This window comes from Felis catus, chromosome B1, assembly GCF_018350175.1.
Source record: "Felis catus isolate Fca126 chromosome B1, F.catus_Fca126_mat1.0, whole genome shotgun sequence".
NCBI classification, from domain to species: Eukaryota; Metazoa; Chordata; class Mammalia; order Carnivora; family Felidae; genus Felis; species Felis catus.
Window position 1 is genome coordinate 148,366,788 of NC_058371.1, and position 24,753 is coordinate 148,391,540.

Genomic DNA, 24,753 nt, shown 5'->3' on the forward strand with positions numbered 1-24,753 from the left:
TGGGCATCGAGCCTGCTTAGAATTCTCTCTCTCTGGCCCTCTCCCACCTCTCTCTCTCTCTCTCTCTCTCTCTCTCTCTCTCTCTCTCATGAGCGTGTGCATGTGCTCTCTCTCTCTCTAAAATAATAATAAAAAAAGTGTTTAAATATTTTTCTACTCTTGGCTTTTATGAGAAATTTTTTCAGTTCTCTCACCTCTGATTTCTCCTTTTCTGTCGACTGTCCTTGCTTTTCTTCCTTCTGGTCTAAATATGGGTTTCTTTTATGATTATGCCTTTATGGCTCCTCCTCCTCCTTTTTTCTTCTCTCTCTCTAGTTCTGTACCCCTCAAGTCTCCTCCTCCTCCTCCTCCTCCTTTATCTCCTGTTGCTTTCATTGTATAATAAATATATAGAAAAACTTGTGATTAAAAAGATGTGTGCTCTAAACTATTGCTGATAATAAAGACACTATGAATTACATTAATGTGGAGTTTGCACAGTCCTAGTTGAATGAAACTTTTCCTTATAAGACTGTAGGATACGTAGAACACAAAGCTGACTGGCCCATCGCTATAGATTCCTTATTTCTTCATTCCATAGTTCCTATACATTTTTGGCAGAAGTGAAGAGCATGGGCTAGACTACTTAGGTTTGAATGCCTGCTCTTTTTTTTTTTTTAATTTTTTTTCAACGTTTATTTATTTTTGGGACAGAGAGAGACAGAGCATGAATGGGGGAGGGGCAGAGAGAGAGAGAGACACAGAATCTGAAACAGGCTCCAGGCTCTGAGCCATCAGCCCAGAGCCCGACGCGGGGCTCGAACTCACGGACCGCGAGACCGTCACCTGGCTGAAGTCGGACGCTTAACCGAGTGCACCACCCAGGCGCCCCTGAATGCCTGCTCTTTATTTAGCCACTATGTGCCCTTGGGTATTTGATTAACCTCTATGTCCCTCAGTTTTCCTATCCCTAGAGTGTCAGTATTATTTTCCTATAGGGTTATGGTTTTTGTACATCAAGCTCTTAGGGTTTGGCACATGTAAGAAATCAAATGTTATTATTTTTTATAAGCTAGATTTTCTATAGATATATTTTTATAGCAATCTTCTGTGGTAAAATCTTTACTGATTCTCTCTTCTTTAGAATTAATCTGAACTCCTAATCTGATAATATGATGATCACTTTCCATTATAATATCTATTTTTCTAGGTATGTCCTATATTCATGGCCAATTTCTGTTTGGTGGGATTAGGAACAACCTGACAGTGTGGTATGTATCTTACCCGTTTTTGTATTCCTAGAATGACAGGCCTGGCATATTCTGTTCACTTAGTAAATATTTGGAGGGCATGGATATGAATGCTATTTTCTCTCTTACCTCCATGCATTTGCTGTGTTTTTATCAGTGGTGAAGCTACTATATTTTTTTCTGCCACTTGAAATCATTCCTTTGCTTTTCATTTCTTCATGAAACTTAAAAAGAAATCTCCTCAGTGAAATTCCATAAAACATTTTGGGTATCATTTCTTTATGGCCCTCGTCATAGTTATGTACAGTCTTGGCCTTTACTTTCTACTCCTTCAGGATGGATTGCATCTCCTTAGCTAGTGAGTCACTTTCAACCTTTCAATACCAAGATTTTGAGATTTTTTGTGTCTCTTATAATAGCTTATCTATTGTAGGTTTTCTATAAGTATTTGCTCTTCCTGAAGGGGAATAAATATCTCCTCCCCTGTTTGCTCATTATTGTTTGTACTTTTGCATATAATGTTTACTACTGATTCCTTATACAGTTTAGAGTTAATTGCCTTTTTTCTATCTTTGCCACTTGAACCTTTGAGGAGTAAGTGATTGAATTACTTATATTTGTGTTCTTTTGTTCCCTGACCTAGATATAGGTAAATTTTACTAAATCACTTGAATGAATTAATTTGTCAACTAGAAATTGATCTAATATATTTTTGGGTGAAATGATTCATGGAGGGGTTCCTGGGTGGCTCAGTGGGTTCAGCCTCTAACTCTTGGTTTCAGTTCAGTTCATCATCTCACAGTTTATAGTTTGAGCCCCATGTTGGGCTCTGAGCTGACAGCGTGGAGCCTGCTTGGGAGTCTCTCTTTCCCTCTCTCTCTCTGTCCCTCCCCTGCTCATGCTCTTTTTCTCTCTCTCTCTAAAAAAAAAAAGAAAAGAAAAGAAAAGAAAAGAAAAGAAAAGAAAAGAAAGGAAGAGAAAAGAAAAGAAAAGAAAAGATTCGATTTATGGAATGGTACAAAGTGTTAGTCGAACAATCTCTGGAGAAAATTCCTCTTTAGATGAAGGGATAGTGTTTCAGATATTCAGAAAAAGAATATCTGTAGATCTGTAGAAAATTAACTTATTCTTTCTATGCTTTTTGAATCTTTTTTGCCTATGAAATATTTACATTTTTTTCTAGACACATGCTTTGTGTGTTATGGGTCCATCTGAAAGAGTGAAAGTGCCGGTAATACTTTTGTCACTCAACTGAGAAATAAAGAGGAAACCAAGACACATGTGGTCAAATGCATACATATAATTATCTTTGGAAATGTGTACAGGATAACAAGACTAAAGAAGAAGTAGTAAGAACCCACATCCATTTGTTTTTGTTTCTTTTCTTGTATTTTTGTTAAAATTGAAACGGTGAGAGAGGGTGATCACAATATATCAATATTCAGTTTTTCAGGATCTGTAAAAACAAAACAAAATACCATGAGCCATTAATTAAAAGTACATAAGCTCTTTATTCTCCAATTTTTTAAAGTTTTTATTTAAATTCCAGTTATTTAACATATAGTATAGTATTAGCTTCAGGTGTACGATATAGTGACTCAACAATTCCATACAACATCCAGGCTCATCACAAGTGCACTCCTTAATCCTCATCACCTATCCTATTTCACCTATCACCTTTCCTCTGGTAACCATCAGTTTGATCTCTATAGTTATGACTATTTCTTGTTTGCCTCTCTGTCTCTCCCCTGTCTTTGTCTTTTGTCCACATATGAATGAAATCATGTGGCATTTGACTTTCTTTGACTGACTTATTATTGTAATGCTGTCTAGCTCCATCCAGTTGTTTTAAAATAACTGAATGCTGGGAAGAACGTTAGAAGCTGGAACTTCAGAGTTAAATGGATATGAGTTTGAAGACTAATCTGCCATTTATACCTTGTGGTCTTTGGAAAGTCTCATAAATTCTCATAGCTTCAGTTTCTTCATCTCTAAAAAGCAGACAATGATATTAGCTTTACAGGGTTGCTATGAGTATTAAATGGGAATCAATACAAAGACTTTTTAGTGCAGTAACCACCCTGGAACTATTCTAAGTGTTCTACAGTTGGTATCCATGATTATTATTTTTGTCACATAATAGGGATAATTCTCATTTCTATTTGTAATTAGGAGCACCTATATTCAGAAATAGGAGCAATATGTGATATTCTCCAATATCTTCAATATTTGTTAAGGATCATGTTATATCATGATGTGTCTGTTCAGTCAATATAGCAAGAGAGCTTTTCTATGGGTTGTGATTTAATTTATATTTCTGTTCTCAAGGCTAATTGTAGTGTTTGCTAAAATATTTCATATATATATTTTGTGTGTGCCTTATTAGAGTTGGTAGGTCCTGAAAGAAGAAGGGAGCATTCCTTTATGTCAAGTACACACTTTGTGGGGTTTAATAAACTTTTCTTTTTTTTTTTTGACACAGAGAGAGACAGAGCATGAGCAGGGGAGGGGCAGAGAGAGAGAGGGAGACACAGAATCTGAAGGAGGCTCTGAGCTGTCAGCACAGAGACCGACGCAGGGCTCGAACTCACGGACTATGAGATCATGACCTGAGCTGAAGTCGGACGCTTAACCGATTGAACCACCCAGGCGCCCCAGATTTAATAAACTTTGAAGTATACACTAACTTTTATTTACAAAGGCCCTAATTATAAGTGATTATTTCAGGGAAATAAAACACATTTTAGCACTGGAAACAGAAGGTCAAAATACATATTAGTGATCTTTCAAAATCTTTCTTTCTTTTGTAGGAATCCACTAGCATTGCGTTTACAGATATAACCTATCAACTCAAGGAAACCAAATTTAGTTTTTGAAATAAAAAAAATATTAAGAGTTTTTAATCCATATGGCAGAGTTAAAAACTAGTTTTCTTTTGTTTTTAAATATGAAATTCATTGTCAAATTGGTTTCCATACAACACCCAGTGCTCATCCCAACAGGTGCCCTCCTCAATACCCATCACCCACCCACCCCTCCCTCCCACCCCCCCATAAACCCTCAGTTTGTTCTTAGTTTTTAGGAGTCTCTTATGTTTTGGCTCCCTCCCTCTCTAACCATTTTTTTTCCTTCCCCTCCCCCATGGTCTTCTGTTAAGTTTCTCAGGATCCACGTAGGAGTGAAAACATATGGAATCTGTCCTTCTCTGTATAACTTATTTCACTTCGCATAACACTTTCCAGTTCCATCCATGTTGCCACAAAAGGCCATATTTCATTCTTTCTCATTGCCATGTCGTTTTCTTTTTATTCCTTTTGATGTGGGAAAAACCCACCTGCCCTTATTTAGACACATTGTAAAGTTACTCATTTAGTTAGAAAACATTTTGGAAAGTATCGTTTACCTTGATTTGCCTTGGTCTCCTTGTGGTTTGGTACGTTTGTAATCTTGGACTGGTGTGGAATTTACTAAATTACTTGTTGCTGGTTGACAGTAGTAGGGTTAGCTGCTGGGGCAGTGGTAGTGCCAGCCACAGGGGCACTGGTGATGTCTTCAGGTTGGGGGGTGTTGGGAGCCATGGTGGTGGATGTCACGCCTGCAGTTTTTCCCGCAGAAACAGTGGCAGTGGTGGTGTTGGCAGCAGCAGTGGTGGTGGTATAAATTAGGATTGGGTCAGCACTAGAAGGGGCTGATGGTGCTTGAGGATTTACAGTGTTCTCAGGTGGTGATATAGGTCTGGGTGGTGGACCAGGTGGGCTTTGGTGATGGTGGGGGGAGTGAGGGGGATGGCAACCTCTGTGGGGTTCATGACGACCGTGGTGACCATATGGACTTCCAGGAGCCGTTTCAGATTTTGCAAAATATCCTCTTGACAGTTTAGAACTTAATTGTTTAAGTAGTTTTAAATGCTCTTCGGAACTTTCACTAAACTTAAGAGAGAATATGAAACACAATTGTTTTATACAGGTGAGATGCATAAACCTGAACGCAGGCTTTAAAAATATGTCTATATTATCACTGAAATTTGGGTAAATATTCTAACTTCATTCCGTAAGTAATTTGATTGGTGTTCCTACCAAGTAGAGGGTTTTGGGTTATGACATTTTGTGAAATATGAAGTAAACTGTATCTCTGCTATTCTTAAAGCCTGGTAGGTTTATTATAGATTTTCCCAACATGTGATCCATTATAGCCAAAATGTTGAAAAAATTTTGGTGGTCAAATGACTGTGGAAAAGATTTGGGTAAACACATTTCTTTACTATAGGATTTATTAAAGTTATTAATATAATATGCTATGAATATTTAGCATATCCAAGGGATATATAATATTTCCCAAACTTACTTTATCATGGAAGTGTGTATATGTGTGTGTGTGTGTGTGTGTGTATCATTTATTCATACTAGTGTTTTAGTGTTTCATGGAGACCCTTTTGGGACATGCTGTTCTGATTTTTATCCTAGAAAAAAACATAATGCACTTTATTGCTCTGAATAGAGAATAAAAGGAAACTATGGAAGCTTTGCATTGCTCTGTGTTCATAGACCCCAAATGTGAGATTGATAGAGCATCCCATGAATCCACGTTGTTCACTCACTTGCACAGAATTGCAGACATTAAGAGCTGGAAGTACCTTAGATCAGGCAGTGCATACCTACCCAGTGAAAACCTCATTATAGCAAGGCCAGGGACAATTTTAATTGTCTTTAGTTACATGGGCTTTTAACCTGATATTCCTTTCAGACTTCCATTTAAACCCTTCTCATTTTGTCTTCACAGGCAGAAGTTGATTCTTGGGATTCTAAATATGACACTCCTCATGCCTCTTCATGAAACATTAGTTACCAAAGTGAATAAATTCTAAGAAATAGTTGGACACTTGACTTTATGATGAAGGAGAAATAAGTTGCCAAAATTATCATAAACTTTAAAGGTAGGTCTAGAATTTTTTTCTAAATATCAGCACAATTTGTGTCACTAAACCTAGACATTGTTTATTCCGCTGTTTGTCCTGCATTAGAAGCAGGAGAATGTTTTGGATTTTAAGGATTCATTTAGGGTACTTGTCTTAGAAGGGGCAAAAGGGAGAGCAGGGGATGTAACAGGATGATGTGACAGTATTTTCAGGTAACACACCTTGCCATGCAGCCCACTTCCACTGGGACACAAAATGGGGATTATGAGAATTTAAAAAAATGGCAGAGAGTGGAAACAGGGATTTGTGATTTGGAAAAGTCTTTCCAGATGATTCTGAATTTTTTTCTCCATGAAAAACCATTGTTTTTGAGGAAAAAAACCTAGGTTTTTGCATTTTTAGGATCATAGGAAATGTTCCCTACTAAAAAAAAAAATTAACATTTATAAAGAGAAAGACATTTACATTGAACAAACAAATGTAGACAGGTTTTGGTACTGAAGTCTAGGTGAACTTTGCTTTTTATGTGCTAAGTTGCTCTGCTCCCACTGCAGATTTATATGTATCAAAGAGGCAGGCAACTGGAGGCAAGATTTCGGTGTTCACAGAACTATTTCTGCTGAAGGACTCTCTTAGGTTGGGAATAAAAGAAAACATTTGCACCTTATCAACTCTTCAGACATAACTGACTTTTGATTATGAATGAAAATATAAAAAGATAACTAGAAATATAAACAAAACTTACCCTGAAGCTTTTCCGCTTATGTGCATCAGCTGGCTAAAATGGAAATAGAGAATACAAATGTATATAAAAAAAAATTAGACCCAGAGCATATATGGTATTTCAAGAATACTGATTGTAAGTTGTTTGAGAGTAATATGTGGTTGGGTTAGGTGAATAGAATGGAGTACAGTTTTAGAATTTTGAGTGTCATTGTTAAATGTGAGTGACCTTGTAATAGTTTAGAGCACACAGTTCATAGGATAAGGACAATCAGTTTTTCTGGAGGTCTTTAGGCAGAAGTGCTCCTCTCCCTCTACATTCTCATGGATTGTTGCCAACCAGTCTGCAGTTTACAGGTAGTGCAAGATTTGGCTCCTTTCATCATAATAGCTACCATTTACTCAGGTGCCAAGCCTGGGGACCACTACAGTATCTTTATAAACCTGACATAAGGAAAAATCAGCCTGTCTTTCTGGGAGAGAAAGTGGGTGATCCAAAGAGCTCTGGAACAAGGTTTTTTTTTTTTTTCACTGGATGGAAATTCCTCGCTGTTACATTTTAGCATGGAACAACAGGGAAGAGGCACTGTGTTAGCAGTGCCCGTAAGACATTGGTTGTTCATGAAATGATACTGGATTAGGTTTGCAGCAATAAGCCTTAGACAGTGTAACCTACCCTTTAGATAATGTAATGTAGGTGCAAGCTTAAGGTATACAAATCTAAAAATGTTAAGGGGATAGCAAGCACATGCTTTTGATTGGAAAGTTATATATCATGTCTAGAATTTCTTAATTTTTTTTATCCATGTGAAATCCCTTATATGGTTAGAAATGTATTTTATAGTGTTCCCTATAATCAGTTTTCTTCTTCAGACATCCTTCTTTTTGAGGCGCTTACCAAAGACTAAATGTTATTCAGGAATGCTATTGCAGAAGTGGAATCAGAATACATAATTTAAAATCATAACACTACAATATCCTACTTACACATGTTGGCAATTCTAAAGACTAAAAATGTGTGGAAAAAAATAAAAATGTTGATTGAATCTGAAGGTCAACAAAAAGGTTACAAAGAAAGTTTTTTGTTTTTTTTTTTCAACGTTTTTTATTTATTTTTTTGGGACAGAGAGAGACAGAGCATGAACGGGGGAGGGGCAGAGAGAGAGGGAGACAAAGAATTAGGGGCGCCTGGGTGGCGCAGTCGGTTAAGCGTCCGACTTCAGCCAGGTCACGATCTCGCGGTCCGTGAGTTCGAGCCCCGCGTCGGGCTCTGGGCTGATGGCTCAGAGCCTGGAGCCTGTTTCCGATTCTGTGTCTCCCTCTCTCTCTGCCCCTCCCCCGTTCATGCTCTGTCTCTCTCTGTCCCCCCAAAAAATAAATAAAAAAACGTTGAAAAAAAATTAAAAAAAAAAGATTTTAGGCAAAAATCAAATTAAACAAGGTTTATGTGGATTAAAGTTAGGTTAACATAAAACAATGAACTGAATGTACACCTTATGATTAAGAACTAAATAAGGAAATTAACATAGGTGAAGATATTTGCTATTTACCGAGAAGCAAGCAGTGACAATCAAGATGGCACCGATCAAAATGAGAGCCTTCATTTTGTCTTAGGGTCTTCTAGAAGTAGGCAGAAAAAAGTGATACTTTATTGGTAGAAGAATAAAAAAATATCATTTTGTTTTTGCTAAATTTTAACCAAAGGAAAAACATTTATATATGTTAAAGCATGTCTATGGCATATGTTATATAGATGGTATAATAAAAAATTATCAAATTTATAAGAAGAATAGTCCAACAAATATGTGCAAAGTTTACGAATAAGGAATTACCATGGCAATACCAATATAGATAAAAATGTAGACAGAAGTTAACCCTTGTCTTATTGTCAAGAAAACATAGAGAACTTATTTTTTGAGCTACTATTTTATAATTACTGAAGAGTTATTTGAGAACCTAAAACCAAATTATGATCAAGACGGTGAAGCTGATCTTTGCACACAGCCATTGGTTCTATTAACTGAGATAATTTTTTTGAAAAACAGTATGGAAATATGCAAAAGATGAAAATGTTTGTATCTTTAACCTAAATAATCTGTCTTCAGAATGATCTTCAGTAAATTAACCAATAGGAAAAAATTTAAATCATTTTAATGTTACTTATAGGTAAGAAAATTTGGATACTGATAATCATGAAGACTTTATAGAAATTTAAAAAATCCTTGTTATAATAAGTGAAAAGTTTAACTACCATACTGTATGTAAATTATTCAAATAACACAAGTGAAAAGTTTAAATAGCACGCTGTATAAATTATTCAAATGGACAAGAGAGGAAATGTAAATGAAGGATAAAATAAGTGTGATATGATGGTTTAATATGTATGTGTATTTTGTTATTAAAATTTTACAGTGTTTTGTTGGTTTTATAATTTAAACACATAAAAGAAATCAAGAAATTGCCATTAAAATAATCTTCTGGCTCTGATTTTGACCTTACCTACTTACATAGACTTACATAGACTTTACATACTTGCATAGATTTTAGACAAAAAATTTTTAACATTAATTTATAACTTAAAAATATGACAAGCAGAAATGAGATATTCATATTAATATTGCCATTAGTATTATTTTTATTATTCATGAGTAACTTTTAGAAATTTGACATTTCTGTTAAATCTTTTATTTTCTTTTGATATGATCATTATTTCTAGATTCTCCTATTGATAGTAAATGCAAAAGAACCAAATCCACCAAATCTAAACCTCTCCAATTGAAGTTTTTGAGGTCTATTATAAAGTTATCTTTTCTTGGGGAACCTGGGTAGCTCAGTTGGTTGGGTGTCTGACTCTTGATCTCAGCTCAGGTCATGATCTCAAGGTTTGTGAGTTCCAGCCCCTCCTTGGGCTCTGGGCGGACAGTACAGAGCCTGCTTGAAATTCTGTCTCTTCTTCTCTGTCTGCCTCTCTCCTGCTCTCTCTCTCTCTCTCTCTCTCTCTCTCTCTCTCTCTCTCTAGATAAATAAATAAACTTAAAAAAAGTTATGTTTTCTTCATAACTTTACATTTATATATCATACTTCAGTAATGAATCATATATATATTTTTTGTCACTATCCATTTAACTAATTCTTCTCCCAAAGAAGAAAAGTAGCTACGTAGAGGAATCAGTGACTAATTGTTTATGCTTGCAAAATATCATGTTCAAATGTGACCACTTTTCTAATCTTTAAGTTACTGCTTTAAAGACAAGATAGCCGTTGGAGTGCCTGGGTGACTCAGTTGGTTAAACGTCCGACTGCGACTCAGGTCATGATCTCATGGTTCCTGAGTCTGAACACCAGCTGGGACTCTGTGCTGAGAGCTCAGAGCCTGGAGACTGTTTCAGATTCTGTGTCTCCCTCCCTCCCTGCCCCTCCCCCACTTGCTCTCTATCTTTCTCTCTCCAAAATAAATAAACATTAAAAAAAAAAAAAAGAAACCATGATAGCCACAATCCAATTGATGGAGAATTACTACTATCTTTAGCAATGATTTTATTAAGTAGGACATCTCCTTTTGATTATAAGGGAAAGGTCACTGGATCAATAGTCATTGGAATTGAGCTTCAGTTGTCAAACCCTGGTCACATTGTTTAACCTCTCTGAGGCCCAGTTTCTGCTTTTAAAATGGAGTCATTAATTTATGATGAAATTGTCACAACTCAATAAACCCAAGAATAAGAATTGAAAACCAAATTAATCAGTGTATCTCCATATGTGAAACAGTCACAATCTCAAGTAAAATATAAGGAACATTTAGATATTTACCTGCCTTTCCCTTTGTAATAAGAGATAAATAGAATGGAAACATTCAATTGATAAAAATTAAAAAAAGGCAGGCCCATTGATTTCTTGCAAAATTAGTAAAATATAATATATATACATACATATATATGTACATACATATATGTATGTACATACATATATGTACATATATATGTACATACATATATGTTCATGCCACTGAAAACAGTTTTGTTATTGTAGGTACAAAATTATAATATGGATTCATGTCTAAAAAAGGAATCATTTTAAAACTGGGATTCCAGAGGACAAGCAATTTTTATTTTTTACTGAAATTGTTAACATTTTATTAATGTATAAGTGACTAGAACCTATAGATTGATGATTTATTAAAGCAACTCAATTTATTTTCTATTTATCACATTTTCTTTCATTTTTTAAAAAATTTTTTATCATGTTCATTATTTTGAGAGAGAGAGAGAGAGAGAGAGAGAGAGAGAGTGCTAAAGGGGGTGGGGGCAGAGAGAGAGGAGACACAGAATCCAAAGCAGGCTCCAAGCTCTGAGCGTCAGTGTAGAGCCCTACATGGGGTTGGAACCCACAAGCCGTGAGATCGTGACCTGAACCGAAGTCAGACACTCAGCTGACTGAGCTACCCAGGCTCCCCTATCATATTTTCTTTCAAATGCATTGTCTATTAGAATTATATGGAAAACAGTTTGAGATATGGAAAATGATGATTATAATAATTAGAAACAAGATATAATCAAAATCTAAGGAAAACTGATTTAAGTCTTTGAAATTTTAAAAATGATACCATAACAAGGGATCCTCTTTCTGCCTGTCCAGCAATGTCAGCCTTACCTCAGGTTTTGAAGTCTGGAAGCTTGGAGAAAGAGTACAAGTAATTCATGCCTTATAAAGGATTTTTCCCCCTATTATCCTTTCTATTTTGTTCCTATCAAACTTATTATTCTTATTATTATTATTTTAGCATTTGCTTCGGGGCTAATCCAAATTTTTCCTGAAGCAAAAAATGGAGTGTTATAATCTTCAAAAGCTGACATTTCTCCTTTTCCTTTTCTTTGGAAACATCACGGCTGATTAACTGTGCATCAGAAAAATTGAAGGCTTATTCTTCATAATTTAAATATAATGCTCTGAGGCAATTTCTTTCCTTTATTTCAGATAGTGTTTTCTCAAATAACTTGACATTTTAGTAACAAAGCAGTAATTATTGAAACTTGAATATAAACCCTAGGTCTGTGAACACTTTCATAATTAAGACTGCTGTTTATATTTGCCTTACTATTGTGTGATAATGTTGTGGACTCTGATCTGGCAGAAAGTATTTGAAGATGGTCGCTTCTTTTGTGTTCATCTTTAGCTTTGTAGGATAAAGTACTTCATTCCTGAAAGTTAATTTTTAGAGATTCTAACATGAGCTCAACTTTAAACATTAGTAACTATAGGGTAGCTGCAAACACGGCATTCTTTTCTTGCCTTTTCTGGACATAAAAATGAGAAAAAGATAGTGAACCATTTTGACACCACTTAACATGCTGACATTAAGATTAATAATTCCTTAATTAAATTGTCAAGTAAGATATGTCGTGTGCCACAGTACTTATCTTGCTCAGAAGAAATGTACCAGTTAGTAAATAATACAAAATGTGAGCATTATAGTAAGTTGACATTTGCTTTCATGTAAGTTTTACTTACTTGAAAATGTCATACATCATGACAAAGATAGGTAAACATCATGTACTTACACATGACTGGTCTACTGGTGGGTAATGGGATTTGTAATAGTTTTCTTTCAAGTTAGAAGTTAACAATTGTGTGTCTTCTGGGCATTAATTTACCCAGTGATGAATTGAAGGTCAAGTGAGAACCTCCAGACTTTTTCTCCTAACAGTGAATTTGAGGGCACTGGACACACTGTCTCCTTGGTTATTGGTTTTTCAGTTTGTTTACATGATAGATCTATAGATATAGATATAGATATAGATATAGATATAGATATAGATATAGATACAGATACAGATATAGATATATTTTAAGGATAGCTTATTACAATGAAGGCAACCTAAAATCCAAATCAAGATGCAGACCTAGATCTGTGTGCTTTTACATAGAATATTCTTTTGCATATGAAGAAACTGTGACTTCAGAAAATATCTAGGTCATAGGTTTAACAGCCAATATTTTAACCCAAATTTGTTGATCTTTACAGCTTTTACTTTTCCCTGCAGCAAGATATTTTTAAGTATGTTTGACTTCTGTTAGGAAAATTTTTGATTAATTATGATACTGAATAAGCTATGGACAGAGAATTATCTTAGGCATTTTTGTGTCTTTATCAACTGATAGATTTTCTGGCAAAAATTTAGGTGATAAATAGTGTTTTTGACTAAGTTAATAGATATCATGAACTTCCTTTCCTTTTCTGATTTTGTGGTAAATTATATCTAATCCAAAATTCTGTAGAATGAGACGGGTGCCTGGGTGGCTCAGTCATTAAGCGTCAGACTCTTGGTTTCTGCTCAGGTCATGATCTCATGGTTTGTGAGTTCAAGTCCCATGTTGGATTCTATGCAGACAGTGCAGAGCCTGCTTAGGATTCTCTCTCCCTCTCTCTGTTCCTCTTCCTCTCTCCCTCCCCTGCTGTCTCTCTGTCTCTGTCTCTGTCTCTCTCAAATGAATATGACAAACAAAAAATGAAAATAAAAACAATTCTGTAGAGTGAGAGAAAATGTGAGGATTTCAACTTATAGGATGCTTGTTCTCATTAAAGAGAGGCAGCCAACTTGGTTAAGAACAACTACCAATTGGAGCTCATACTTGAGCTTTCATCTTTCTACCTAAAATTTTCATGTTGAAGTGTCTGTGTAGTTAAGGCTGTGCTCATTTTATTACCATTCTGGTTGATGGTACAAATGGAATACACTCATATTGATAATTGATACTGATAATCATACTGATAATTGATACTGATAACTATTCTTACTGATTCCTACTCTAGTTTCTTCTCTCTCTACTTCTTGCTTCCTCTACATACCCAATACAACTTTTACATTTCCACTAAAATAATCTTTCTAAAACACAATTAAGATATTAGCCCCTTAAAACTTTTGATGTTTTCCATTTTATACAATAGCATCTCTCAACCCATGTTATATAGAGCATTATCTCCTAAGTCTATTTAAAGTTTTTAATTTTTTTATTTTGAGAGAGACAGAGAGTGTGAGCAGGGGAGGGGCAGAGAGAAGGAGAGAGAGAGAATCCCCAGCCGGCTTCATATTGTCTGTGGGGAGCCTGATGCGGGGCTTGAACTCATGAACTAAACCATGAGATCATGACCTGAGCCGAAATCAAGAGTCAGATGCTTAACCAACTGAGCCACCCAGGCACCCCAGCTCCTAGGGATATTTACTGCAGCTCCTTGAAAATACAGCTCAATGACCACTTCATATACATATTCTCATTTAAAGACTCCAGGATATTCACCCCAACATTTTAGCAATGCATTTTACCTTGGAAGTCTTTTTAGCTCCTGCAAAAAAAAAAAAAAAAAAAAAAAAAGTCATTAATTCCTGTGAAACTAGCTCAGGAATGAGTTGTTATGTGAAATTTTAAGTCTAAGTTGCTAACACATGGTGTGATGGCTAATTTTATGTTAATTTGCCTAGGTTATGGTGACTGTCAAATACTAGTCTAGATGTTTCTGTGAAGGTATTTTATGGATGTGACTAACGTTTATGATCCGTTGACTTTAACTAAAGCTGATTACCATTCCTAACGTGGATAAGCCTCATTTTATCAGTCAAGGCATTAAGAGCAAAGACTGAAGTTTCCTAAAAAAGAAGGAATTCTGCCTAGAGACTGAAACAGAGAATCTGTATCAGAGGTTCCAGCCTGCAGTATTGCTCTGTGGATTTTGGACCCAAGATTGTAACATCAACTCAACCTGAATTTCTAGCCTGCCAGCTAGTGTTGTGGGTTTCAAACTCCACAGTCTCCACAATTACATGAGCCAATTTTTAAAAATTTTCTACATCCATCCATACATCTATCCGTCCATCTATCCATCAATCATTGGTTCTGTTTCTCTGGAGAACCTGACCAATACACATAGTCTGACACAGTTTGATTATTTTTGCTTTTGTGAGGCTATAATATCAGGTACAACTTGGTATATCTGTTACCATTCTCTCCCAGATTCTCTGTGCTTTAAACTTACTTGAGTATTATTGAGCCCACCAAGTACAGTTGGACCTTGAACAATGTGCGGGTTAGGGGTCCCAGCATCCTACATAGTCGAAAATCCATGTATAACTTTTGACTCTCCCCAAACTTAACTGCTAATAACCTACTGGTGAAGTCTTACTGATAATATAATCAGTCTATTGACACATATTTTGTATGTTATATGTATGATATACTGTATTCTTACAATAAAGTAAGCTAGACCAAATAAAATGTTATTAAGGAAATCATAAGGAAGAGAAAATACATTTATAGTACTGTACTGTATTTACCAAAAAACAAAAACAAAAACAAAAACAAACAAACCACTAACAACAAAAAAACCCCATGTAAATTGACCTGTGGAACTCACACCTGTGTTATTCAAGGGTCAACTCTACTTTTATGTTTCTGGATTTTTGCCCTTGCCCTTCCTCCCCTCAGCTTGCACCCAGTAATCCCCTTCTTGTCCTGGTAAACTCATTATTTATTTCTGAGTATCCAGCTTATGCCATCTTTCCTCCAAAAGCATTCATAGCCTCATAAATGAAATCACTATTCACTCTTTCATTTAATTCATTCATTTAGTAGATGTTTATTGAGCATCTACTGTGTTCAAAGCTGTCAGAAGTGAGCAGTGGACAAGAGGGGTATGATCTCTTTTCTTAGAATGGGGTGATCAGCGCTGTTTATTCAGGACACTCTATGACTGTTGCTGTGGAGCCATTATTTATACTGTCTTCTTTCAGTCTCACAAGTAGTTTGGTTTTGATGATCAATTATGTGGTCTTCTTCATTATCAAACATACAGTTTAGTAAGGGAGACAAACTTTAAGCAGGTGTTGTGAGTTGAATTATGTCTTTCCCTTACCTCCAAATATGTTGGAGTCCTAACTCCCAGAACCTGATAACATGACCTTATTAAATTTGGGGTCTTTGAAGATGTAACAAAGTTAAGAGGAGGTCATGCTGGATTAAGGGTCTTAATCCGATGACTGATATCTTTATAAGTGGAGAGAAATTTGAACATGGAGACACACAAGAGAATATCATGTGATGAGGGAGGCAGAGATTGTAATGATGTGTTCATAAGCCAGAATGTCAAGGACAGCTAGCAACCACCAGAAGCTAGAAGAAGCAAGAAAAGATCTTCCCCTTGAACTTTCAGAGAGCAGAAGCCCTGCTGACACCTTGACTTCAGACTTCTAATCTTCAGAACCGTGAAGAGAATACATTTCTATTGTTCTAAGTCATCTAGTTTCTGGTAATTTATTTACAGCTTTCCTAGCAAATCAATACAACAGGTAACTTGAAAAATTATGTGTGTTACATAAAGCAAGATATTTTGTGCTATGAGACAATATGATGGGAAAATACAGAGGCCTATCTGGTTGGAGGAAATGATATTTTGGGAATTTTAACAAGTGTCAGGAAGAGTATAGCATGTTTAGTGATACCGACACAAAACATAGCTTGATGCTCTAAAGAAACCAACAGATCTATATAGGTAAGATTTAAGAGTATAAGTTGACAGTAGGATGTCGTGAGGCCGCATAGATTAGCAATGTCCTGGTTGTGGAGAATCTGACAAATAACAAAATGATTTTGGACTTCATTCTGAAGTTGGTGGAAAGTCACTAGAGCATTTTGAGTATGAAGCTGGAAGTGGCATGATACATTTGTGATATAAAATGATATTCTTGCTTGATAAAACTTGGAATAAAGAAGAGGCAATAGGAATGGAGGCAAGTGGATTCCTGAAGACCCCAGAGGTGAAAACTTTGTTTTTGTTGTTGCACGTGGGAAAAGGGAGAGGGGTGTGAAGGAGGAGTGCCAGTTTCCAGCTTGGACAACTGTGCAGATGGTATCTTTTGTTTGAGACAGAAAATATTAGAAGAGAAAAATGAAGGAAGGGGAATGCCAGTTTCAATTTAGACTTCTGTTATCTTTGAAGTTTATGTGAAAAATGCAAAGGAACATACCAGTGGTATTGTGGAAATAGACTGCAGACTCAAACTTTAGTTCATGTATCATTTATTTGCTTCTAATCTGCAACAGGTGGAAGAATTGGGTAATGCACATATATTAAACACATACTGGCCCAGTTCCCCAGTCTTCTTGGTACCTCGAAGTTACAAATGTTCTTTAATGTATCCTTATGTAGAACATCTCTTTAGGAGAACTTTCTTTATGGTCAGGGTCATTTCATTTTGAAACTTGTTCTCTCTCTCTCTCTCTCATTCCCTTTCTCTCTCCCTGTTTGTCTCTCATATTGGATCAGGAATTCCTTAAGACATGAAAAATAGGTTTATGGCACAGGGTAGGAGGAGCTGTGGGTAAGGGTTACAGTGAGGCTTGTGAATATATGAGGGTTTGAACAGGGGTTACGTTAGGACAGAGAGGAACTTTGGACAGAGGTATCTTGTGTCAAAGCAAACTATAAATAGGATATCTTGTGACTTAAGAGAATATTTTATCAAATACAATAAAGTATAAGTGATATTATTGAAGAATATATATGGTGAATGGGATACACAGGTTATTACATCTAGAGGTGGTTAGAGAAGCTCGTACTTGAGGTGAGTCATGAAAGATGATTAAATATTTACCATGTGAAATTGCAGAGAATTCTGGGGACAGAGAGTATGAAGAATAAAGACACAGGAACTTGAAACTGTTTGTATTCTTAGTAGGATACTTCAGTTTTAACCAACAGAAAACTTCAACCCAAACTCATTTAACTAGAATGTAAAATGTATTTTCTCAGATAGATAAGCAGACCAGGCTTATTATATGAGGGTTTGACATATGATGTGACTACAACTCAGTTCTTTATATTTTTTGCCTCTTATTTCTTCAGCGTTGGCTTTGTTTTCAGCAGCATGCCTCCTTGTGATCCCTAGATGGCTCCAGAAGCTCCTTGCACTACATGTTTCCAGACTGACATTTCTTTCAGAAGTTTATTTTCCACAAATGTGTTCTCTTTGCTCTGATTGATTTACGTGCTTATTCTTGAATGACCATGGTAAGGTGTATGGGACACTGAGCAATTAGGTCTTTGATGGAATGGGGGGGGGGGTCTATCTCACTGAAACGTGTGGAAGTAAAAGAGTTGTATTACAAATAAAATTTTATAGCAGGCAGGGGTTAGAAGCTAGGTCAAAAACAGTAATTGTCACTCACATTAAGGAAACTTTAATTCCTCACATTTCTTCATTTATAGACATTTATTGAGTACGTACTAGGTACTCTTCAGCTCAGTAGTCATGGATCCCAGCTGTCAGAGAGTATACATTTAGTATTTTGTATAGATAGAGTGTAGTGTGTGAAAGGAGGGCAGGAGAAGTAAAGGTGCGATGAAGAAAAAGGTGGGTGGAGGGAAATCATGTAGAGAGGCTTGTGTGCCTTGCTGAAGAGTTTGGACTTTATCATAAAGACAGTAAGTAAAGATAGCAAGTAAAGGGCTTTAGAAGAAAGATGAGGACTTCAGGGCATAATTAATTGGTGGGAAAGAAGACAAGAGGTGGATTGCCAGTTACGGGATTGAAGGCAGGCTTAAAGAAGGGAGTGACAGTGGAAATAGAGAAAGAAGGAGGGTTATAAGCTGAGTGATTCATTCTTCAACAATTCACACAAAGCTGTGTGACCTTGGGCTTTAGAGTTCTACAGGTGTGGAGAGCTAAGCTCTGCCACTTACTGGCTTGGTTACCCTGGTCCAGTGGCTTTTCTGTTTTTACTTTGGTCATCAGTAAAATAAGACTATCTGAAATGCCCACCCACTGTATGCCCCAAACTCCTTTCTAGAATCATCACTATTTAGTACATTTGAGATTAAAGACTGTTTCACACTTATTCCTTAATTCCCTATCTTAGCTGTGGTCCTTAGGGTCACCAATTCCTTTATTCAAGAATAGCATTCAAGACCTTATTTCTTTGAGATGTTTAATGAAATTTCATGGTAAGGAGAAACTTTACTATGAAGGTGCACAATTTAAAATTGATTATTAAGTACCCATTTTTTGAAAAGTCTGATGTCCTCTGACCACCAATAATCTCACTAGCCACTGTATTTTTTTTTTTTTTTAATTATAAAGGTTTGCTTGACACACAACACTGGACACTCTTATTTCTGAACTCTAGCCAGTTGCTAGCATGCTCTGTTCTTCCTGTCTTTGTCCAGTCCTATCTGTAAATTCCCATTATCTTGTCTTCTAGCACACATTATCTTTTTAATTGCTTAGCTGTTCTAGTCCAGCTTATACCTCACTCTCTCTCAGTCAAAGGTAACACCAAACTATTTTTTCCTTCCTTCCTTCCTTCCTTCCTTCCTTCCTTCCTTCCTTCCTTCCTTCCTTCCCTTCTTCCTTTTTCTTTTTAGTGAAAGAGAGAGAGCGCGAGCATGTGTGAGTGGGGGAGAGGGGCAGAGGGAGAGAAAGAATCCTAAGCAGGCTCCATGCTCAGTGCAGAGCCTGATGTGGGGGGCTTGATGTCATGACCCTGGGTCCACAACCTGAGCTGGAATCAAGAGTCAGACACTAAACTGACTGAGCCATCCCGGTACACCCTATTTTTTAAACAAAGCCCCTGAAAGAAACTATGGTTGCAGTTTATAAAATAATGATGCTTTCAGCTTGCTGCCTATCTCAATTCTAAGGTTGATTTGAGGAAAAAAATGATTAAAACCTTAAATAGCTTTCAACAAGCACCATATAATTTGGTTCTTGCCTACTTTCTCAGTTTCAACTTGAAGTCTTTCTCAACCGACACGTGTTCCAATCACGTGATCTGTTCATTTCCTTGAGAAACTTGGGCCATTTCTAGCCTCAGGGCTTCGGGTGTGTTGTGTCCTCAACTCTTCATATTTGTCAGTCTTTGTTTAAATCTCACTTTCTCAGAGACAACTTCCCTGGATCTAAACGTATGTGAAGTCTGCAGCTATAATCTCTTATTATTTTTGTTTGTAATACCCAACACAGTCTGTAGTTGGCATTGCTTCATATGTGATTGAGACTATTTGTTTAATATTTCTCTTTTCCAGTGGATTAATTTCCATGATGGGGGAGGCTTTGTCATTTGGTTCAGTATAGCATCCACAAGAGGCTTTTGAGGTATTTGGACCATAGCAGGTACAGAAAAAATATTTTATAAATGAAAAACGATGTTGACAATCATTCATCCCCCTGGTGTACACTTTATATTCTGGATTTCATGCATTTGTAAATGCACAAAAGCAGAGAATGAAATAATGCATTTAAACTTCATTTAGAAGTTTAGTGTGAAATTTCCCTTTTCCCCTATGTGATTAAATCTTTTATAGATCATTTAAAAAATACATACTATTGCTTTATATGGGCATACAGAAATGTAACCAGTTCCATGTCACCGGAATTTTAGATTATTACTTTTAGTGTTTCCTTTTATAAACATATAGAATTAAATGAATGCCGTTGCCAACATCCTTTTTTTTGTAAAACTGTGAGAGCCAGGAGAGCATAGTGATTAAGAGAGCATGAGCTATGAAGGACTGCCTGGTTTGAAGCCTTTACTACATAGTAACTATGAGGCTTGGGCATGTTATATAGATTTGCTGACTCAGTTTCTTTATCGGTAAAATGGGTATAATATTGTTCTTTCTTATAGGATTGTCATGAAAAGCCAGTGTTATTCTAAATGTGAACCCAACAAAACCTGTAATAACTGTCAGCTATTTTAAAGAAAATTTTAAGAAAGTTCTTAGTTGCAAAATAGGCCAAAAAGTTTAAATATTTTTAATACATGTTGCGTGTACTTTTAAACTGCCTCCCAGAAAGGGTGGAGAAATTTGCACTAGCCAACAATGAATATTTAAAATTATCATTGTCAATTGTCAAATGGATATATATTACAAAATATATGTAATAGTTTCACTTTCTTTAAATACTATAATCATTGACTTTTTCTTATGTTTACTGGCAATTTGTATTTCATTAATTATTTATCTCTACTGGTCATTTAAAATGCTTTCTTTTTAGGAGTTCTTCATAGAATAAGGATAGTAATCTTTTCACTGTCATGTATAATGCAATTATTTTTCCACAGTTATCATTTGCTTTTTGAGTTTATGTTGATTTTCTTTTGTACAGAATTTTAGCTATTTATGGTATCAAATCTATGAATCTTTTTTCCATTTCTTATATGCTTAAATTTTTTGACTCCATTTGAATAAATATACATGTTTCCTTCTACACTTTTTTATGGTTTTATATTTAAGCTTCTTGTCCATGTAGAATTTATTTTAGATTGTGGTCTTAACACTGTCGCTTAATTTTTCTCAAATAGTCAACTGTCAAGGAAGGCTTAATTACTTATCATATTTCATGGTTTTGAAGTTCACTTTACCATGTAATAAATTTTTTAGTTAAAATGTGTTTCTGAGTTTTAACATGCTACTGTAATTATGCTAGTCTATATTCTATCTAATGGTGTAAATCCCTCCTCCTCCCCCACCCCGAGTGTACCACTTACTATTTACCTACTATTTTGACTTTTTCTTTTTTAAAAATTTAATAAAATTATGAGCCTCTGTATAATAATTCTGTCCTTGGTGTCCGGAGCTAAGCTGTTCTTTTTTTTTTTTTTTAATTTTTAAAAAGATGTTTATTTTTGAGAGAGTGAGAGAGAGAGAGAGAGACACAGTGCGAGCGGGGAGGGGCAGAGAGAAAGAGAGGGAGACACAGAATCTGAAGCAGGCTCTAGGCTCTGAGCTGTCAGCATAGAGCCCCACGAAGGGCTCAGACTCACAAACTGCATGATTATGACCTGAGCCAAAGTTGGACACTTAAATGACTGAATCACTGAGATACCCCTAAGTTGTTCTTTAAACAAACAATGGACTTTAATTTTACAGCTGACCCTTGAATAGCACGTGTTTGAACTGTGCAGGACCACTTATCTACGGATTTTTTATGGTATAGTATTGTAAGTGTATTTTCTCTTCCATGTGTTTTTTTTAAATAAAATTTTCTTGGGGCGCCTGGGTGGCGCAGTCGGTTAAGCGTCCGACTTCAGCCAGGTCACGATCTCGCGGTCCGTGAGTTCGAGCCCCGCGTCAGGCTCTGGGCTGATGGCTCAGAGCCTGGAGCCTGTTTCCGATTCTGTGTCTCCCTCTCTCTCTGCCCCTCCCCCGTTCATGCTCTGTCTCTCTCTGTCCCAAAAATAAATAAAAAGTTGAAAAAAAAATAACCATTAAATAAAATTTTCTTTTCTCTTGCCATACTTTATTGTATGAATGCAGCATATAACAGATACACAAAATATGCGCTAATTGATTATTTATATTATTGATAAGGATTCCAGTCAACAGTAGACTATTAGTAGCTTAGCTCTGGGGGACTCAAAAGTTACAGGTGGATTTCTGACTGGCAGAGGAATTTACCTCTCTTATCCCCGTGTCGTTCAAAGGTCAACTGTGCTTATATGTTTCTCGTAATTTCAGAATTCTGTACTGGAATATCAAACACATCTACACACAGTAAATCAGTTGCTGTCAAAAGATTTATTGAAGGAAAATCAGCAAGATGAAAACAGACCCATTTTAAAAGTCTGTGACAGAAAAAAAATGAAGATACATGTCCTTGAACTGCTAACCAAAAGCACAAGAAGAGTATGATATCAATGATTAAGACCTGAAAAAAATTGACAAAAATTCAGGAAAGAAATATTACAGAAAGAAAATTAAATTGATTCATACATTTATACAAATATTGTTTCTGACAAATTTACATGTTTATGAAATAATCATTTTTTCTTAGTTTGCATCCAACACAAGCCAGGAACCCTATAAGATTTCTTACATTTCTTACAGGTGGGTGCTAAACAATTACTGAATAGTCTTAATTATTGCAAATATATTTTTTAATAGAAGAGAATCATTGGTTGCATGAAAAAAATCCATTTAGAATTAGCATTTCAAAACTTTTAATACTACAACAGTTTTTCTGAGATAAGTTAATTCAGTTCTCTTCAACTCACACTAAAATGTGCTATTCAGGGTTAACTAAAGTGACATACATCATTAAATGTAGTGGGAAGTGAGCTTTCTTTATTGCTCTCTCTTCATATCCCTGAAGGCTGAGATTAAAGACTTTTATATTAAGGTAAATAGATAACTAAATTAAACCTTTTGATACAAGGGGAACTCTTCTATTTGAGTTTTTAAGTTTCCATAAATATATTCTACTGCATGACCTCTATTGCTAAACGTCTGCATTTTTCTGAGTCTAATACTTGCCTTAAATTCTCACATTCTTTAACTTAATAAGATTTTTGCTGAACAAACTTCTTAGATGTTAAAACTAGCTTTCCAGGCTATTACTCAAGTCTATGTGGCATATGTTTTGTTGCTTTCAAATCAGGAACTCATCTGGTTCTTCCTTCAGTAGCTTAAAGACACCCATTTCAGTAGTAAAAGCATCGTCCTCGTGGCTTAGGGTATCTAGATCAGAGGTAGTTCTTGAAAGTGGCTCACTGTCCTTAGTTACATATTCCATTGTATTATTTTCAGACAGATCTTTTGTCGTAATAGACGAATCTTCCATGAGGTTCACATCTACTGATATAGGGACTACAAAGTCATATCTAGATTCAACAGCAGTAAGCAAAATGGGATGGTTCTCTGCTTCATTTGTAATATCTTTCTCCATCCAAACATTGACTTCATCCATAGACTCTTCATCAGTTATCAGAACATCTTCTGGGTTATCTTCGCACCTTTCAACAGTGGTAGTGAGCTCAAACACAGTGATGAACTTTTCCTCATCAGAATCTGTTAGTTTAGGCACAGCATTGGGGTCATCCTCTGGAATGTTGAGGTCAATTTCAGTCATTTTCTCTTCTGTAAGGGCAGCTATATCTGGAATAGTGGTGAAGTCTTTTTCAGTAGCAGAAGAGATTTCAGCCTCAGGAATAGACGAGGTGGTGATCTGGACAGCCTCATCAGCAGTGACATTGGATTTAACTGAGGAACTGTAATTGTTAATATCGGGTTCATCCTTCTTAGCTGGAAGGGCAGGGGTGTCCACAATGCTAGCGGTGCCATCCTTCAGTGTGCCAGAGACTTCAGAAGTTATAGAGACATATTCATTCCCTGGGCCAGTGGTATCCAAGAGAATATCTTCTTTTGCTATGTTAGTGGAAAAATCTATTAAAGAAACAGTAGCACTTGGTGATGAGATATTACCAATTTTCACTGGAATGAAGTTTTCAGTAATAGAGTCATTAGCCATGGAGTTTGTTGTGCCTATCAGACTAGTAATTTCTTTCTCCAGATGGGTTGATGACCTAATAAGATGAGACTCAGCATCATCTTCTGATTTTAGTTTTTCCTTCAGAGATGTAAACTTGTTGCCTGTTGTTGAAAAATCACTTTCTAGTATATTGTCATGTAATGAAGTAATGTGGTCTCCTTCTGAGGTCATAGTTGTTTCTGATTTAGGAATAGTGTTGTCATCCCCAAATAAAATGGTTGCTTCAGTTGTTGTTTTGCTGCTTTCTGTTGGAGGATGAGAGCAAATTTTTGGCAAACCATCTTCAGCCATGGGACAAAATGGCACCATGCACACTCACAGGTCTTTCTCTGGGCCCAGTGGTTTCCCTAGGCAGGAGAGTGATGTTCATGATAGTGATTGAAGCATTGGTCATCATGGTGATTGTTGCATCAACCATAGAGCCAATGGCACTGGCTCTCCTTGGAGGTTGTTTCTGTGCTCTGATTGGGCAACTAGTTTCAAGAGTATGGATATTAGATTAAAAGGCAGTAGAATCCTCTCTGATTGTGAAATCAACATTCACAGCTGGATTTGTCTTCTTTTTGTT

General features: G+C 36.1%; 2 protein-coding genes across 2 annotated transcripts; both read right to left on the reverse strand.

Annotated features, from left to right (window-relative positions):
• Nucleotides 1-2,437: 2,437 nt before the first annotated feature.
• On the reverse strand, nt 2,438-14,209 carry LOC123385241 (mucin-7-like). Its single transcript, XM_045056976.1, has 5 exons — nt 14,190-14,209; nt 8,418-8,487; nt 6,890-6,922; nt 4,633-5,158; nt 2,438-2,685 (listed from the first exon to the last, which is right to left on the reverse strand). Exons 2-4 carry the CDS (start codon nt 8,469-8,471, stop codon nt 4,697-4,699), a joined length of 549 nt encoding a protein of 182 aa, XP_044912911.1. The 5' UTR covers nt 8,472-8,487; nt 14,190-14,209; the 3' UTR covers nt 2,438-2,685; nt 4,633-4,696.
• An 8,207-nt stretch (nt 14,210-22,416) lies between these two features.
• Nucleotides 22,417-24,544, reverse strand: CABS1 (calcium binding protein, spermatid associated 1). The gene is made up of 2 exons (XM_019829406.3): nt 23,171-24,544; nt 22,417-22,565 (listed from the first exon to the last, which is right to left on the reverse strand). Exon 1 carries the CDS (start codon nt 24,492-24,494, stop codon nt 23,286-23,288), a length of 1,209 nt encoding a protein of 402 aa, XP_019684965.1. The 5' UTR covers nt 24,495-24,544; the 3' UTR covers nt 22,417-22,565; nt 23,171-23,285.
• Nucleotides 24,545-24,753: the final 209 nt, after the last annotated feature.